We start from the raw sequence: 18,533 nt of genomic DNA, 5'->3' as shown, positions 1-18,533 counted from the left end.
TGACGTTCTGCCCATGCAAACAGCCTGCTGGCTTCCAGAGCGACTAGGCGACTCCTGGTGCCCCTCTTGTCGATTGATGTAGGCTACAGCGGTGGAATTGTCCGACAGGACCCGCACCGCCTTGTGGAGGAGTAGGGGAAGGAAGGCTTTGAGAGCCAGTCGGACCACTTGAGCTTCCAGTCGATTGAAGTGCCAGCGAGATTGGGTCGGAGACCAATACTCCTGAGCAGACTGGGTCTGGCATACAGCTCCCTAGCCGGAGAGGCTGGCGTCCATTGTTACCACAATCCACTGCAGTGTCAGAAGGGATATCCCCTTCTGAAGATGGGCAGGCGATAGCCACCACTGCAATTCTGCAACAGTAGACTCTGAGAGCGGCAGGGGCGTCTGAAACTGTTCTGATATCGGTTTCCAGCGGGATAGCAAGGCTTTCTGTAACTGACACACATGCACAAAAGCCCAGGGGACCAGAACGATAGTGAAGGCCATAGACCCCAGAACCTGGAGATAATCCCAGGCCGTTGGCAGGGCAAGAGAGAAAATTGCACCCTTGGCCCCTGAGTTTGAGCAATCGGTCCTCCGGAAGAAACACCCTGACTATTCGAGTGTCGAATTGTGCCCCCAGTAATTCCAATGTCTGGGAGGGTTGAAGCTTGCTCTTGGGAAACTTGATGACCCACCCCAGAGAGGTCAGACACGACAGGATCTTGCTGACCGCCAGTTGGCAAAGAGACTTTGATTTGGCCCGGACGAGCCAATCATCCAGGTAAGGATGGACTAGGACTGTCTTGAAGCAGGGTGGCCGCCACTACCACCATTACCTTGGTGAAAGTGTGTGGCGCCATGGCAAGACTGAAGGGGAGTGCTCGAAACTGAAAATGTTGGCCCAGTATTTTGAACCAAAGATACCTCTGGTGATCACAGCGAATCAGGATGTGTAAGTAGGCCTCCGTCAGATCGAGCGAGGCCAAGAATTCTCCGGATTGAACTGCTGCTATCACCGCCCTCAAGGTTTCCATCTGAAAATGGGGAACCTTGAGAGCCCAGTTGATGCGCTTGAGATCCAAAATTGGACGAAAGGAGCCCTCCTTTTTGGGCACGACAAAGTAGATGGAATATTGGCCGGACCCTTGTTCTTCCACTGGGACTGGGACTATGGCCCCCAGTTCCAGAAGCCTGTGCAGGGTTTGTTCGACCGCAGGCCTCTTTCAACTTCTGCAGGGGGAGATCAGGTGAAGATCCGGTAGGTCTCGAGCAAATTCTAACGTGTAGCCTTTTTCTATCACCTCTAGGATCCACTGATCCGTCGTTATGGTGTGGCCCATTCCCCGAGAAACTGGGACAGTCGTCCACCTAAGTCTCGAATGGAGGAATGAGCCGGCCCCATCTCATTGAAAGGAGGACTTGGTGACCGAGTGTTGCTGGCTACTAACCCTGAAGGGCCAGCATCCCTGAAAGGAATGAGGCCAGAATTAAGATCGGGAAGCATTACCCCTCGGGAAAGAGCCCCTTGCCCTGGCGGATAAACAGCGCTGCCCCCTAAATCTAGTGTGAGAGTGTAAGAAGGACTTAGACTGTTTTGGGCGGTCCTCCGGCAACTTATGAACCTTATTTTCTTCCAGGGATTTGATAAGTTGCTCTAGGTCCTCACCAAAAAGCAACTGGCCCTTGAAGGGAAGGGTTCCCAACTGCGCTTTGGAAGAGGCGACCGCAGACCACATTTTTTATAGGGGTGAAGACAAAGGATGTGCCTGTGGGGGGGTGGGGTGGAAGGAGGAAGGCGAGGGAAGGATTCAGCAGCATGCTTATGAGTTTAGGCTCTAATACCTAGCAATACCTTTGGATATAGTATACTTAAGGGCTCTGAGTGCAAATCCTCTTCACTACTCTCCTCCCAGTGCTGACACTTTCCATTCTCTTCATGCCAAAACCCCCTCCCCAAAACCTAGTGACAGCATTTCTCCTCCTACTCAACTCTAAACAGTGACATTCTTTCTCCTCCTCCAAACTCACTCCTTGTTCCTCTGATCTCATTCCCACCCAGCTCCTCAGTTCTCTTATCTGAAGTCTTCCCTTTATCTTGATACTGTAACTAGTCTCACTGACTTCTAACTTACTGTGATCATCCCAATCTTTAAAAATCCCTCACTGGATCCCACCTGCCATGCTGTGTTTCACTCACTTCCACATCCAAATTACTTTAACACGTCATTCAATTTCCTTGATTTTCTTGCATCACAAAACATTCTGCATCCACTCTAAGCTGGTTTCAATATCCTACAGACACAGTGCTTGCCAAAAAGCTTCCAGAAACCTCCTCTCATCACCTCCTGCTTAGACTACTGCAACACCCTCTTCACAGTTCTTTTACTGATTTACCCCCACACAGAATTCAGCTACATGACTTATTTTCTTCCCCTTTTTCAAGTTACTACATTACTACTACTATTCATCATTTTTAAAGCACTACTAGACACAAAGTTCTGTACAGATATAAGAGAGTCCTTACTCCTAGGAACTTACAATCCAGTCAAGGCAATACATGACAAATACATCTGGGGAAAGTATATTTATTTTAGAAATGTGTTTAGGATTTAAAAGCAGTCTCAGAAAGGTGAGTGTTTATATAATGGCTCTCTATTCATCAGACAGTATGGTCCCACTGGGAACAGTGTTTAAATCAGAAAGCAGCATACCACCTGTAGCACATCATCTCTTTTACACTGAAGGCAAAAATGAAACATTTCTCCATAGCAATAGACCCTGGTAAAAGCAACTTAGAAACAATACCTCTGTTAGCTTTGGTAGCTCCTTTGAATCCTTTCGTTGTGTGGTCTGCAGGCCCATCCAATTATTATGCTCAAATGTGGCAGACTTCTTGTTCCTCAGACACAACCGAATTGCAACCTCATCTGACAGTTCAGAGTCCAATTTCTGCACCTATGGGAAGAGAACAATAAGCAGCAGCAACTTCAGGGAAGAACAAACCCTGTGTTATTTACAAATACCTGTACATAATTAGTCACCCATTAATGAAAATATTACTTCTTAGTGAAGTAAGAAAACAGCCTAAGTATAAAACCATCTCATTTTCTGGATAATATAAAGCAACAAGACCGAGGGAGTCGCAGCTAAAGAGAACAGGGTAAGCACTGGGATTTCTCTAAACTCATGGATATTCTGTTTGCTGAGAGGAATGTGCTTAAACTGTAAGGCAAATTATCTGTTGGGGGGGTTTGAGTGTTTAGAAGTCCATACAACCTTGCTTATTGAGGAAATTTGTATGCAAAGTTCATAAAGTGTTTGCTTATGGTGGAATTTGAGCTAGTGTTGCTTAGTTTGAAAGTGATAAAGTATTTTAACAATAAGAGAATGCGATAGGAGATTAGCATAGCTGAGAGGAGATACTCAGAATGGCTGCTTTCTATTGTCTTTCAGGAGGACAATTGTGATTAGAAATTGTCTTGAAATGCAAACATTAAGGCAAGGGTTAGAACAGCCTCAGTCTTGAGGTGCAGCTAATGAAAACATGACTCTCCACTGGAACTGTAAGGATTTCTCTAAAATTCAAGGGTTTTGTTTGCTGAGAGGAGTGTACTTAACCTTCATGATAGGTTGTCTATTAGGGGAATTAAAGGGTTTAAAAGTTAATATAAAACTTGCTTGTTGAGGGAATGTGTGCTTGTTTGCTTTAAGCACCCCAGACTCAAATCTTGATTGAGAGATATATTCTAATATATGGAATACTGCCCCATTAAGGGATTTAGGGGAAAATTGTGCATAATAGGAATCGATTACTGTCCTTACATAAATACAGTTAAATTTTCCTAACTAAATTTAAAGAAATGGTAAGCAAGTTTGCTTACCATAAATGGCATTCTCCAAAGACAGCAGGAGGAATTAGCCTTTACACATGGATGTTGTCAGCCAACAGTGCCGAATATACTCTTCTCGTACCTCAGAGCTTTTCCTCTGAGCATGTATGAAAATTCCCGCTTGGGTGTTCTCATGAGTCCCTCAGTGGATATTAGAGCTAAGTCTAGTTAGGTAGTCTACTCTCCAGGAAGGCAAGTGGGTATTTAGTATTGAAAATGCATTCTGCTGTCTATGGAGACACCATTTACAGTAAGCAAATTTACATTCTTTGTTGACAAACAGGGCTGAATTATCCATGACGCATGGGGAGTCCCAAGCTGAGGGTTGCAGCAGAACATTTACTGAATAAGCAACCCAGACCCCAGACAATAGATTACTTGGTGAAGAGGCTATGCAAAAATGTTTCTCCAAATTTACTGTTACTTTTTGAAAAACTGTTCAGGCAGTAATGGAATGTGAAGGTATGCACTGAAAACCAAACTGCAGCTTTGCAGATGTCTTCAATAAGAATTATCAGATAAGATGCTGATGTAGCTATGGCACTTACTTGATGAGCCTTGATATAGTCTAATATGGAGGCCTGCTGGGGCATACAGTTGGCCAGCCAATTGGACAATATTTGTTTAGCAACTGCCATGCCCAGTTGGTTAGTATCTAAGAGACAAATAGTTGCAAGGCTTGATTATGTAGCAGAATTCTTTTTCTGTAATAAGCCAATGTTCTTTTACAGTCCAAGGAATGAAGGACCTTTTCATCTTTATGTATGTGTGGCCTCAAAGAACATGAAAGAAGCCAACTCTAATAGTTTCAAAGATGGCTTCATAAGTTGTAGCAGAACGACAATAAGGTCACATGAAACAGGTGGTTTAACCACTGGGGGTTTAGTATGCTATAGGTCTATGCTATAAGTAGAGATTGGCCTACTGTCAATCTGAGTAGGGCAGGCCGCTATGGCTCTCACTGGATGACGTTCTCAGACCCAAGGATGAAAGAAAGAATGAGAAAATACTGGAGTAGCTCATGGCTTACATGCCAAAGGGTCCAAGGAGCTTTGTTGACACCAGGAGAATGATTTCCATGTAATTGAGAGTTTTCTGGTGGATAATATGTCCTAAACATTTTTGGGTAAGGAAAATAGGGCAATCAGCAAATGCTCGACATCAAGGCTGTCAAAGTTGAGAAATGGAAGGTTGAGATGCTATAGACATCCCTCTTCTTAACATAACAAGGATGGGTAAGCCTCTAGAGGGATTGGGAGACTGATGGACAGTTGTATTAGGTACACAAATCACACTTGTCTGGGCCACGCTGGTGCAATAAGAATCAAATGGGCCCAGTCTTTATGCACTTTTTGTGCCATCTTGGCTAACAGCAGAATTGGTAGAAAAGCATATAGAAGATCCTCATTCCAGTTGAGCAGAAAAGGATCCTGAGCAGATCTAAGTTCGCTGGGAAGAATGAAACCAAATCTTTCCACTTTTCTGTTTTCCTTTGACATAAACAGGTTGATTGATGGATGACTCCAAAGAGTAAAAGAAAAGTCTGTTGGCTGTTGACTGCTGAAGGGACCATTTGTGCAGATAAAATACCTTGCTGGTTCAAGAAGCCACTGTTCACTGGAGGAAAGCATGGTTTCAGTTGTTTACTACAATCATGTAAGTATTGCACCATGTAAAACTGGTAAGCAGAAATGTATTCATCAAAATTGTCCAGGAGCCTGTGGTCTTTCCCTGGAGGAGTGTTAGAAAATATTATTTTCCTTCCCCTTTTTAGCATAGACTTCACCACAATTGATAGATGAGGCAACAGCACTACTCCAAAACCTGAAGTCTTCTGGATTCTATACTTTATGTCCAATTTCCTGGCTTGGGGGAGCAAACATTATCAGATTTTCCCACATTCTTGCATTGGATTGAAATGGCTGCTGGCTCCACTGAGATATCTAGATTCTAGAAGACTTCTGTGATAAATTCCTTCTCCTTAATAAAATTAGCTCTGGGCGTTTTACTCAACTTATCCAGAAACGGAGTAAGAGGTCCTCAGGTGGAGACAAGTGGCCCAGAGGCTCAGGCAGGGGGTCAGAGGGGATACCTGTCAAAATCTTCCTTGGCTTCTTGAGAGGGGACACTAATCTAAGACCACAATGAAGAATTAGTCAATTTACGAAGGGTCTTTTGTCGCTTCTTAGGGATATATTCCAGTAGAACCTACTTCAACTGATTAGACTCCATTGCAAGTGAGTGCTAGGGGCTAGAACCACCTTGCAGGGATTCTGATGGAGTCAATTCAGGGGTAACTGGGACTTCTCCCTGATATGTTGAAAAGGAGATATTGAAGAGTGCCCTTCTTATCCTTATCCAGAGAGGTAAAATCCTTCATCAACTCTGCTACTTGGTCTAAGGGCTGATATGTCTTCTAGCTGGACATTTGAGATAGAACATCCTCTTCAAATAAGATGATGGAGCCTTCTTGTATATCTTCTGGACTTTTTAAAATGTGTCCTGAGGCAAGTTGGAAATTAATGGCACCATGGAGCCAATGGGATCTGATGTGTCCAGGCATAAGTCTTGTTCCAATAACTTTGATGGGGAAACTGCCCTAGAAATTGGTGGAGGTAAGTGAAAAATCACTTCCTAACCCTGAAAATCTTCCTGGATTCAAAGGTACATGTGATTTTGTGAAAAGCTGCAACAGAAGCACTGTGGTCCCATGCGTTGATGATGCAGACATTTGCTCTGCCAAATCAAGTATAGAGGATGGGAATAATGGCATCTAAGTTCAATGTACTGCATGCTCCTGAGCTGGGTGTGTTGATGGCACCAGCACGCAATTAATTGGTAAATGGTGCATCGGTTACATCAATGCTGCTGACTGTTGCTTCTTCTGCGCCAATTACTCCATTGGCTCTGAAGAGTGGCGCTTTTCTTCTTACGAGGCTCTGAGCTTCATGATACTCGCCAAGGGCTCAGTGACGCCTAAGAATGGCTTTCTTGTTTGCTCAACCCTGAGGAATTGGAGGGGGCCCCTCAGCCTGCTGCAATGAGGGAGAGGCTCTCTTGAGGAATTCCCAGATAACAGCTGGGGAGCAAACAATTCTCTGCTCTGGGAGGAAGACCAGCTGTGCTCTTCAAAAAAAATTATGCACATCCTCCATAAGAACATAAGATATGCCATACTGGGTCACACCAAGGGTCCATCAAGCCGAGTATCCTGTTTCCAACAGTGGCCAATCCTAGTCACAAGAACCTGGCAAGTACCAACATTAGGTAAATCACAAGTTACTATTGCTTATTAATTACTGTAATAGCAATTTATGGATTAATCCTATAGGAACTTACCCAAACCTTTTTTAAACCCAGTTACACTAACTGCTGTAACTACATCCTCTGGCAATGAATTCCAGAGCTTAACTATGCGCTGAGTGAAAAATAATGTTCTTCAATTTGTTTTAAATGAGCTACTTTCCAACTTCATAGTGCACTCCCTGGTCCTTCTATTATCTGAGAGAGTAAATAACCAATTCACATTAAATTGTTCAAGTCCTTTCATGATTTTGTAGACTTCTATCATATCCCCTCTCAGTCTCTTCTCCAAACTGAACAACCTTCTTTAGCCTTTCCTCATAGGGCAGCCATTCCATGCCCCTTATTTTGGTCACCCTTCTCTGCACTTTCTCCAGTATAGCTATATCTTTTTTGACATGCGGTGACCAGAACTGCACACGGTATTCAAGGTGCGGTCTCACCATGGAGTGATACAGAGGCATTATGACATCCTCTGTTTTATTTGCCATTCCCTTCCTAATAATTCCTAACATTGTTTGCTTTTTTGATCGCCACAGCACACTAGGCCGAAAATTTTATCCACTATGACGCCTAGATCTCTTTCCTGAGTGGTAACTCCTAAGATAGAACCTAACATTGTTTAACTACAGCAAGGGTTATTTTTCCCTCTATGCATCACTTTGTACTTGTCCACATTAAATTTCATCTGCCATTTGGAAGCTCAATCTTCCAGTCTCACAAGGTCCTCCTGCAATTCATCACAATCCACTTGAGATTTAACTACTCTGCATAATTTTGTGTCATCCGAAAATGTGATCACCTCACTTGTCATACCCCTTTCGGGATCATTTATAAATATATTAAAAAGCACCAGTCCAAGTACAGATCTGAGGCACTCCACTGTTTACCTTTCTCCACTGTGAAAAATGACCATTTAATCCTACTCTCTGTTTCCTGTTTTTTAACCAGCTTGTAATCCATAAAAGGACATTGCCTCCTATCCCATGACTTTTTAGTTTTCTTAGAAGCCTCTCATGTGGGACTTTGTCGAATGCCTTCTGAAAATCCAAATACACCACATCTACTGGCTCACCTTTGTCCACATGTTTATTCATCCTTTCAAACAAATGTAGGGGATTTGTGAGGCAAGATTTCCCTTGGGTAAATCCATGTTGGCTGTGTCCAATCAAACCATGTCTATCTAAATGTTTTGTGATTTTATTCTTTATAACAGTTTCCACGATTTTTCCCGGCACTGAAGTCAGGCTCACTGGTCTATAGTTTCCCGGATCACCCCTAGATCCCTTTTTAAGAACATAAGAATTTTCCATACTGGGTCAGACCAAGGGTCCATCAAGCCCAGCATCCTGTTTTCAACAGAGGCCAAACCAGGCCACAAGAACCTGGCAAATACCCGAACACCAAGAAGATCCTATGCTACTGATGCAATTAATAGCAGTGGCTATTCCCTAAGTAAACTTGATTAATAGCAGTTAATGGACTTCTCCTCCAAGAACTTATCCAAACCTTTTTTGATCCCAGCTACACTAACTGCACTAACCACATCCTCTGGCAACAAATTCCAGAGTTTAACTGTGCGTTGCGTGAAAAATAATTTTCTCCTATTAGTCTTAAATGTGCTACTTGCCAACTTCATGGAATGCCCCCTAGTCCTTCTATTATCCAAAAATGTAAATAACCGATTCACATCTACTCGTTCAAGACCTCTCATGATCTTGAAGACCTCTATCATATCCCCCCTCAGCCGCTCTTCTCCAAGCTGAAAAGGCCTAACCTCTTCAGCCATTCCTCACAGGGGAGCTGTTCCATCCCCTTTATCATTTTGGTTGCCGTTCTCTGTACCTTCTCCATCACAACTATATCTTTTTTGAGATGCGGCGACCAGAATTGTACACAGTATTCAAAGTGCGGTCTCACCATGGAGCGATACAGAGGTATTATGACATTTTTCGTTTTATTAACCATTCCCTTCCTAATAGGGGTTACATTGGACATCTTCCAATCTTCAGGTACATTGGATGATTTTAATGATAGGTTACATATTAATTGAAATAGGTTTGAAATTTCATTTTTTAGTCCTTTCAGAACCCTGGGGTGTATACCATCCAAGCCAGGTGATTTACTATTCTTCAGTTTTTCAATCAGGCCTACCACATCTTCCAGGTTCACCATGATTTGGTTTAGTTGATCTGAATCATCACCCATGAAAATCTTCTCCAGAATGGGTCTCTCTCAAACATCTTCTTCAGTAAACATCAAAGCAAAGAAATAGTTTAATCTTTTTGTGATAGCTTTATCTTCTCTAAGTGCCCCTTTAACCCCTTGATCATCCAATTGTCCAAAAGACTCTCTTGCATGTTTTCTGCTCATCCCACTTTGACCTGAAGACAGCAGGAGGCCCACAGAGCCAAGCTGGAGCTTATCCCACCATGGCCCGAAGACAGCAGAAGGTGTGTAAGTGTATGAGTTAGAAGCTTTGTGCGTGCATGTGTGTATCTGTGTGATCTTGTGTTTGTGCCTGTGAATGTATGTTTTTGTATGTTTGTGTGCCTTTGAGAGCTTATGTGACACATATAAGCTTTCATAGACAGTCACACAATGTATCTGTAAGGGGGAGGGAGTGGTAGCCTTTGTATGTTAGAGAGTGGGTCTGTATGAGAGAACGAATGTGTGTTATTGTACAAGTGTGAGAGAAAAGATAAAATCTGTGTGGCCCTAATCCCCTAATCCACAACAAACTCAAGGTGACTGTATATCAGATCCTAGATATGAAGAGCAGGCAATTTTTTAATCCTTATTAGTTTTAATTATTGGGTGTAATTTGATGATTCTGCTTTTTCAAAATATTTAATTTTGGTGATGGTGGTGGGGGGGGGGGGGATAGAACATTTCTCAATTATTGGATTTTTCATTCATTATTTTATTGGCTTTTGAGAAACTTTCAATAGTCTGTTAACTGGTTTCAATTCTTTTTATGAATATGATTTTGCTATTATGAATCATGTTTTATATTTCTTGATTTTTTTTTATTTAATGTTTTATGAAGAATGGTAATATTTCTGTTTTTCCATTGTTGCTCTGCATATAAGAAGCTGGCTTGTTATGGGTTCCAGTTCAGATCTTCTCAGTATGTTTCTGTTAATACTTTCTGATCTCTTTATTATGTATTTGGTCAGTGTCACGCTGGTGTTCTACTTATGTGACAGAGGTGAGGTATTTTGCTGGCATGTAATTTCTGTGTAGGGATCGATAGCAGCCTGTTTTTCTTATAAGAGTTTTATTGATGTTCTAAGGCCTGGTGTAATATGTGCAGTGCTGCTTTTTCATAGATAAGGTAGTTAGGGTTGTTTTGGTATGGGAGGTTTACTATATTATAATAAATTGCATTTATTCATGGCTTTCTGAGGACTAAGCTCACACCCAGCACGCATTGCAAAAAGTAATTCCATAGGAGTTCCAAATGTCTTTTTTGCAGAGTTTTCTGGTTGGCACTACAGGAAAATTATAATATGCATGTTGTAAGTGATATTTTTGCCTCAGAAGACTGTACTTTTGAATGTTCTCTCTCATGTAAAATTTGTTATAAATGTATAATTTGTATGTGTCTATAAAATGTATAGGAGTGTGCGCGGGTATGTGTGTGCGTGCGGCTGTAAAGTTTGCCTAGGTACCTAATATCCTTCCCTCTCCATGGATTCCGGGGGGATGGGGTGTCCATTTTTAAAAATAAGGACTACAGGATGGAACTGGGCTCTATTTGATGAGCCCGGGACAAGCCTTGAATGAATCGGGGATGGGGGAGACAGCACAGTAATTTTTCGCACAAGGCAGCAAAAAAGGTAGCACTGGCCTTGACTGCACCACATGTAAGTAGCTGTGAAGATGTCACAGAGAAAGCCGTGCTCTATCGCCATCTGCTGGTATAGAGCAACTCACTTGTCTAAACTGATATAGTAAAACAAGGAGGAACTGCATTTATTTATTTATTTTATTTAACACTTTTCTATACCGACCTTCATGAATAAATATTCATATCAAATCGGTTTACATGGAACTTAGGGACTAACTAAAATAACCATACAACAAGAAATCAAAAAGCAAAGCAAAAGGCAAAAAAGTTACATATAACAAGGAGATCAAACTTGGGGGCTAGAGTAGCCAGGAATAAGAAGGACAGCATAACTAGAGGAATAATATAAATTTACTGAGACTAGGCAGAGCGTCTAGTTGAGCGAAGCCTGGTTAAGTGGAATGTTGGTGTTTTAGCAATTAAGGGAAGGCTTGGCGGAAAAGCCAAGTCTTGTTTTTTTCGAAAGGTTAGAAGGCAAGGTTCCAGTCATTTAAATGGGGTTTGGACAAGTTTTGGAGGAAAGTTCATAAATTATTAGCCAGATAAACTTGAGAAATCACTGCTTTACTCCTGGCAGTGAGTAACAAAGAATGGATATACAGATCTGCCAGATACTTTCTTATAACCAGAAATGATCACTTCTGAGACAGGATGCTGGGCTTAATGGACCTTTGATCTGACTCTCTATGGGACACCTATGTTCTTTTCTCATTATTGAGTCTAAGTTCTTAAATTGCACACTATATTTTAAAGAGATGGTTGCTATAAAAACTCAACTGATATTCCAATGAAATACCATAGTCTCATTTGCATTATAAAATGGAAAACAAAATATTTTAAGACTACATACTATCCTAGGTAAAGTTGGGCACCTCATTTATAACTGCTCCAAACAAATCTAGTTACTGCTTATATTCAATCATAAACTGAAGGAAAAATGGGAACATGAGGCACTAGGCAAATAGAGTCCACATTCCTAATATACTTAACCTATTCTCCCTTTAAAATCCTCTTTTCTTATCCCTGCCCTGTCTGTTCACAGCCAATGCATATAAATCTCCCCAACTATTAGTTTAACTTTGAGGGTACAGAAGATGCCTTATAGTTATCTTTGTAGTAGGTTTATTAGATTAGGATCCAGTTCAAGACTGTTAAAAATGTATAAGAAAACTAAGCAAGAATCCATAGAAAGCAAAGATAATGCAATTGACTGATGCTGTTGCGTGGAAAGGTCAACAACACACACAGAGAGACCACATATTCACAATGTGTCTTATATTTATTCAACACATTTTAGATTATCACCTATCTAAACAATTAAAAACTTAGCACACACACACTTTCCATATACACCATTTAAAACACCAAGAAATATATTGCACAATGTTTTACTTAAGACAATGTTTTCCATATACAAAAACTTCTATATTCATTACACTTGATAATTTCTGCTTAAAGTCACTTATTAAAATAACTGTTCTTCACGGATATCAATATCTTCAATTTGAATTATCAAGGCCATTGCCTGTCTCGTACTGGTATCATCTTAACTTTAAATGTTAGGTTGTTATACGGTGTTGTGTGGAAAGGGGCATCTCTACAGAAGGCCCCGGCATTGCTTGAAAGGAGATAACAAGAGAACCATAGTTTTCAAAATTTCATATACTCACCCCTTCCTGCTCCAGAACATGCCCAGGTTTCTTCACAGCCTGTGCTTGTGTCCTATAGGGTAAGGAACAAACACAGATGGGCTTGCAAGCTTATTGCCTAGCACCAACCACTTCTCAAGGCAAGTCTAACACTGAAATCAGTCAGGCATTCTAGTTAAGACAAGTAGTTAGACTTAAGATAACCCAGATGTGTAAACTTTCTGCAAGAGCATAAAAAGGAATCCAGGATGAGTTTCCCAATGGCACTTACAGCACCCATTGACACCTAATTTTTGTGAAGGTTTGGTGCTTGGGAAGCATACCTTCCATCAGGCATACAGCAAGTGCTGTGAATGTTAGGCTCATTTTTGGAGAATAGCAGCAGTAAATTATTATTATTTTTTTAATACTTCAGCCAAGCCAACCCATGAAACAAAACATGAGCAAAATGGGAAATAGTACTGAAAAAGATGACCAAATTAAAAAAAAAAAATTCTAGATACAGTCTGTAAGGTGAGAAAGCAAGTTTCTTAGCTGTAAAACTGAGTTTTCTGTAGAGAGCAGGATTAATTAGCCATGACATGTGCGTGATGTCAGACGGCACCAGAGACATTTCTCCAAGCTTAGTAAAAAAGTTTACAGAGTATGCACGATGGTTCCTGCTTGTGCAATGTCTTGTGAGCCCTTCAATTTCAGAACTTAGGAAGCTAAATGGCCAAATTTTAAATTCCCAGCGCGTGTTAAAAACAGGGATTGTGTGTGTGGCTGGGCCTTGCGCACGCTGCATGCATTTTCAAAGGAGCCCAGCCAAGCACGTAACCTCCATTATGCGCAGAACTGCTGGGTCTCTGAAGGGGCGGGCCTGGAACCTCGCGCCAGCGCAACTTACTTCAGGTTGGGTCCTGAAGTAAGTTAGAAGACAAAAGCCAAAAAAGGGAAAAGGTATGATTTACGGGTTGGGGAGGAGAGGGGAAGGGGACGGGAGGTTAGGGTAGGGAAGTTCCCTCCCAGTCTGCTCCTTAATTGGAGAGGACTGGGAGGGAACTAGGGAAGGCTGGGATGTGTTGCTGCACGAAGTTTGCATTAATGTCCCCCCCCCCCTTGTGTGCGGCCCCTGGATTTTATAACATGCATGCACATGCTTCTTTAAAAATCTACCCCTAAGTGATAAGATCACTGATCATATCATGCATGCAAGTATCAGATTAATTCCTACACTATGCATGATGACATCTGTGATATAGTATGAGCTGCTGCATTAGAGTAAGTTGTGGTGTTACTCAAGGAAACAACAACTCATCATGGGTTGTTCTGAAAGGCTTACAGTACATGGCAGAATGAGCCTGGGGCCTGTTACATGTGAGAATGATGTAGGTTGGCATTACTTAGAATGGACTGCTCTCATCACAGGAATAGGATGCTTTCGTTGGTATCCATCCTTCACCAGCTGCAACAACTGCTTGTACTTTTCCTTTTCTTCTTCCTGAATACCCTGTCAGAGAATGACAACCACCAAAAGTTTGAGCATTCATTACATGTGTACAGATATACAAGTTATACAATGTTTTCAAGAACGGACCTGATGATTTGCTCTTACAAAGATGAAACAAGTGATGCTACTAACTGAAGGAGACAAAGTTCTCTATTAGGGTGGCTGGAAAAATCTTGAGTGCCAGGATGCTTAAAACTGGACTCCTATCAGGTCTATAGAAAATGCTACTGGCCTCAGTCTAAAAGAGCCACTGCAGGGTCTCAGAAGAGGAGAGAAATAGAAGAAAATATATATATTTTTTTTACTCAACACATAGTTAAGCTCTGGAATTCATTGCCAGAGTATGTGGTGAAAGCCATTAGTGTAGATGGGTTTGAAAAAGGTTTGGATGAGTTCCTGGAGAAAAAGTTCACAAATTATTATTAAAGGTGGACTTGGGGCAATCTAATGCTTATCCCGGGATAAGCAGCATTGAATCTTTTCACCTTCAGGGATCTTACCTAGTACTTGTGACCTGGATTGGCCACTGTTGGAAACAGGACATGGGGCATGATCGACTTTTGGTTTGCCCCAGTATGGCAAATCTTATGTTCTTATGGGGAGGGAATGGGAAAGAACAAAGAAAGCAAAACATAGAAAAATATTTAAAAAAAAAAAAGCAAAACAATGAAACAAAAAAACAAAAATGAAAAACAAAAAAGCTACAAGATGATTTTACCTGCTCCTAAAATGTTTTAAATTTTTATTTCTACCTCTGCATATAGAAAACTCATCTCCAATTGTTAAGCACATCTATTATGGAAACAAAAAAAAAAAGAAAATCCAAAAACCATTCAGTGAACAGCCCAATAATGAAACAATTCCTTTGCCACAAACAGTCCATCTGTGAGCATAGAAAAATATCCATATTGCTTTTCTCTGCAATGAAATATGGGCCCAAATTCCGAGATGATGTCTAAATACAGGAAAACCAATGAAAGGTCCTGTTTACCACATTAATGGGCCCTGCAAGCAATTTTGCAAGGAGGAAGCTATCCATGAAGTGTTTTTTTTGGGGGGGCGGGGGGGAGGTTATTGGAAATGTAGTGGTTGGTCATGCCTCAGGTATGTCTGTATTTGTAGAATTTGTCCCTGCTGCAAAGCAGGTGCAAAGTCCACAGTTTAAACTGTGTGTGGCTGGCTGGCTCTGAACCTCATTCCAATCTGCCCCTTTTTGGCATTGGTGCTTTTACCAGCAGAGATTTATTTATTTATTTATTTAACAGTTTTTTATACCGACCTTCATAGTAGATAACCATATCGGATCGGTTTACATTTTAACAAAGGGTAAACTGAGGTAACAATTCTGGTAAATAATATATAACAAAGGAAAAGGAATAAGTCAAAGTTACAATCAACAAGGAATGGAAAACTTGGAGGCTTAAAGACAAGCTGGAAGGAAGATAGAGGCAGGTAGAATAAATAGATGATAGAGGCAGGTAGAATAAGTAGAATAATGATAGAGGCAGGTAGAATATAGATAGATAAGTAGAATAGATGATAAGTATTATATAAGTAGAATAGATATTATATAAGTAAAATAGATATATAAGTAGAATAAGTATTATATAAGTAGAATAGATGATAGAGGCAGGTAGAATAAGTAGAATAAGTAGAATAGAATAAGTAGAAGATAGAGGCAGGTAGAATAAAGAGATGGAGGGCAATTTTCAGTGTTTTGGGGGGTTTTTTTTTTTAGACAGATGAACATTTGTTAGCCTGCATAAAATGCTTTGAAAATTACCCTCTAGAAAATATGCTTGAACCTAGTCTATTGGACAAGCTGCATCATCCTTTCTTTCTTACTAGAAAACTTCCTTACTAGCTGTCCCCTCCCTGAAACAATCAGTCTGATGCAAAATCAGCGCATAGAAAACAGGTGCTCAATGCTGAGCGCCTGCCTTCCTAACACGTACCCAACTACCATTTACTCCTTCCCTTACTGCCGATTGGTCCATTCACTGTCACATGTTAGTGAAAGGACCAATCACATTTTCAGAAGGCTGTCCTGAAAGGGGATTTATCCTTTCACTGCTAAAAGGACTGCTGGAGGAGGGGCCTCCGGCAAGGGCTCCTGGCCAGAAGGGAGGAGATTTGCAGTCTGGCAAGGGCAGTTTTTTCATAAGGACCTCTGATTTCCAATTTCAGGTACAGGACATCCTCCCGAGTCTGACCCGGACCACTTGACCCATCGGGCCAGATCTTGGGGGTGGTCAGACCATTAAAAAAAAAATAATTTTTTTTACCTTACTCCTTTTTCTGTTCCTCTGATTTAATATCACCACGCTATTATGTTGGAGGAATTACAGAATAGCAGTATTTTATGCTTTTCTGTACACTTTTTGGGCTCCTCATACATTAATGCCTGCTCTGGGGCAGGCATTAAGTTTGGAGAGTAAAAATGTGTGCATCGGGCGCACATTCTATTTATTTATTTAGCATCGGGTGGAATAGCTAATATCCTCAACATGAATTTACATCTGATCAGCGCTATTAGCTATGCATGTTCTGGACGCGCTAACCCCCGTTTTGCATCGGAGGTTATGGACGTGCGCCCAGTTGCACATTGAGCCGTGCGCTGCCTGCAGCACATTGTACTGCACTGGCCCGGTTATTTATTTATTTAAATTCTTTTTAATATACGGATGCTCAAGACAAGTCTTATCGTACCGGTTTACAGTAGAACCAGGGGAAACCATTTAACTACATGAGAGAAAGTTACAATGAACAGGGAGTACAATTCAGGATATTTAAGCGAGAGAGAAAAAGGTTTATCACAACGTACCTAAAAGTAATGCAGGATAATACAAATCAATTAAGTTTAAAATATGGAAATATGCTATCATACTTCCATATTTGCATCTATCAAAATGTCTGAGACACTTTCATTCCTCATCTATTCAGCATATTCCTCCTAGACAACTTTATACCATTTGTGCATTTTCTGATCTTTCTGAAATTCTCTAGTGAATTTTGTTTTATATTCACTTTGAGACTGCATTGATTTCCTTCAAGATACTACTGAAAACAACATTTTTCAGATCCTTCTGTTTAAATACTTTGGGGCAATATCCAGGGGCATTTAGCCAGGGAACTTGCGCGTGATCTGGCTAACTGACGACTTGACTATTTTGGGCAATTCTGGCTAAATTTTAGCCAACAGACTTTTCTTTTACTCTTTGGAGTCATCCATCAATCAACCTGTTTATGTCAAAGGAAAACAGAAAAGTGGAAAGATTTGGTTTCATTCTTCCCAGCGAACTTAGATCTGCTCAGGATCCTTTTCTGCTCAGCTGGAACGCGGATCTTCTATATGCTTTTCTACCAATTCTGCTGTTAGCCAAGATGGCACAAAAAGTGCATAAAGACTGGGCCCATTTGATTCTTACTGCACCAGCGGGGCCCAGACAAGTGTTGATCATTATTTCTACAAAAGCTAATCAAAATGTATTACGTTAATTCAATAAAAAAGGTATTACCTACAGCTTGGTCATGTTTATTTTCATTGGTCAGCTCCACAACATAGGTGTAAAAAATAAAATAAATAAAAATACAAGCAGCATGCATTTTCTAAAGAGAAACGCAGGAGTATTCCCACCTCTTCCACAGTGAAGTGGACCTTTCTTTGGGTTTGGCCTCTGCTGGCAGCACAGGTCAGGGAATGCTGGACCGGCATATGTCTTGGTAATAAGCCCTCTTGAAGGGCCCCATGACGACGACTGGTGTTTACACTCTGTGCATTACAGGTTTCTCTGTTAATGAGAAAAGGGAACATGAACAAACAAGAACCACAAGAGAGAGTTAGTACCTTAACTGGATTAGGGCACAGTAAGATCTAGTAAAATGGAGACAGCAAGGAGACCCATGGGCTCCTGGTTAATTCTACTCAAACTTTACCTGTCTGTGAGAAGGACAGGAGCACAAACAGTATTATAATTTGAGAAAGCATGGGATACTGCAAAGGATTTTTAGTGATGACAAAGCCAGAGATCAATTAGGGTATGTAATATTGAGTAGGAAGAGATAAACAGGCAAGGGTATGAGCCTTGAAGTTTCGTGACACCTATCTTCCTTGGTTCCAATGTATTTTCGTCTAAAAGCAGGACCCCCTTTAAAGCCTGAATGGAAGTTGTTTACTATAGTCAAATTTGTCCTACTTATGGCAAATTGTGATTTTGCTATAAACAGAGACCACAGCTTTAAAATAGCTGGAAACAAAAATTATATTTAGGATTCTTGTACATATTGTCCTTAATTGTTCCGAATATACCCTGCCTTTCTCCAAAGGTCTAAAATTGGAGGATAAGACATACAGCAAATAC

The 18,533-nt window shown here is 41.0% G+C and overlaps 1 protein-coding gene across 5 annotated transcripts in view; it reads right to left on the bottom strand.

Annotated features, from left to right (window-relative positions):
• SENP2 (SUMO specific peptidase 2) overlaps nt 1-18,533 on the bottom strand; it is a 238,984-nt gene that overhangs the window by 123,634 nt on the left and 96,817 nt on the right. For all 5 annotated transcript variants that reach the window (XR_003857454.1, XR_003857453.1, XM_029606475.1 and 2 more), the window contains 4 exons: nt 17,810-17,963; nt 14,066-14,172; nt 12,702-12,753; nt 2,791-2,940 (listed from right to left, as the gene is read on the bottom strand). Coding sequence is in view for 3 of the 5 variants with exons in the window: in XM_029606475.1 (XP_029462335.1) it covers nt 2,791-2,940; nt 12,702-12,753; nt 14,066-14,172; nt 17,810-17,963 (463 nt within the window). In the remaining 2 variants the exon portion in view is untranslated. The remainder of the gene's footprint in view (nt 1-2,790; nt 2,941-12,701; nt 12,754-14,065; nt 14,173-17,809; nt 17,964-18,533) is intronic.

This window comes from Rhinatrema bivittatum, chromosome 6, assembly GCF_901001135.1.
Source record: "Rhinatrema bivittatum chromosome 6, aRhiBiv1.1, whole genome shotgun sequence".
Classification (NCBI taxonomy): Eukaryota; Metazoa; Chordata; class Amphibia; order Gymnophiona; family Rhinatrematidae; genus Rhinatrema; species Rhinatrema bivittatum.
This window is presented reverse-complemented; position numbering and strand designations above follow the sequence as displayed.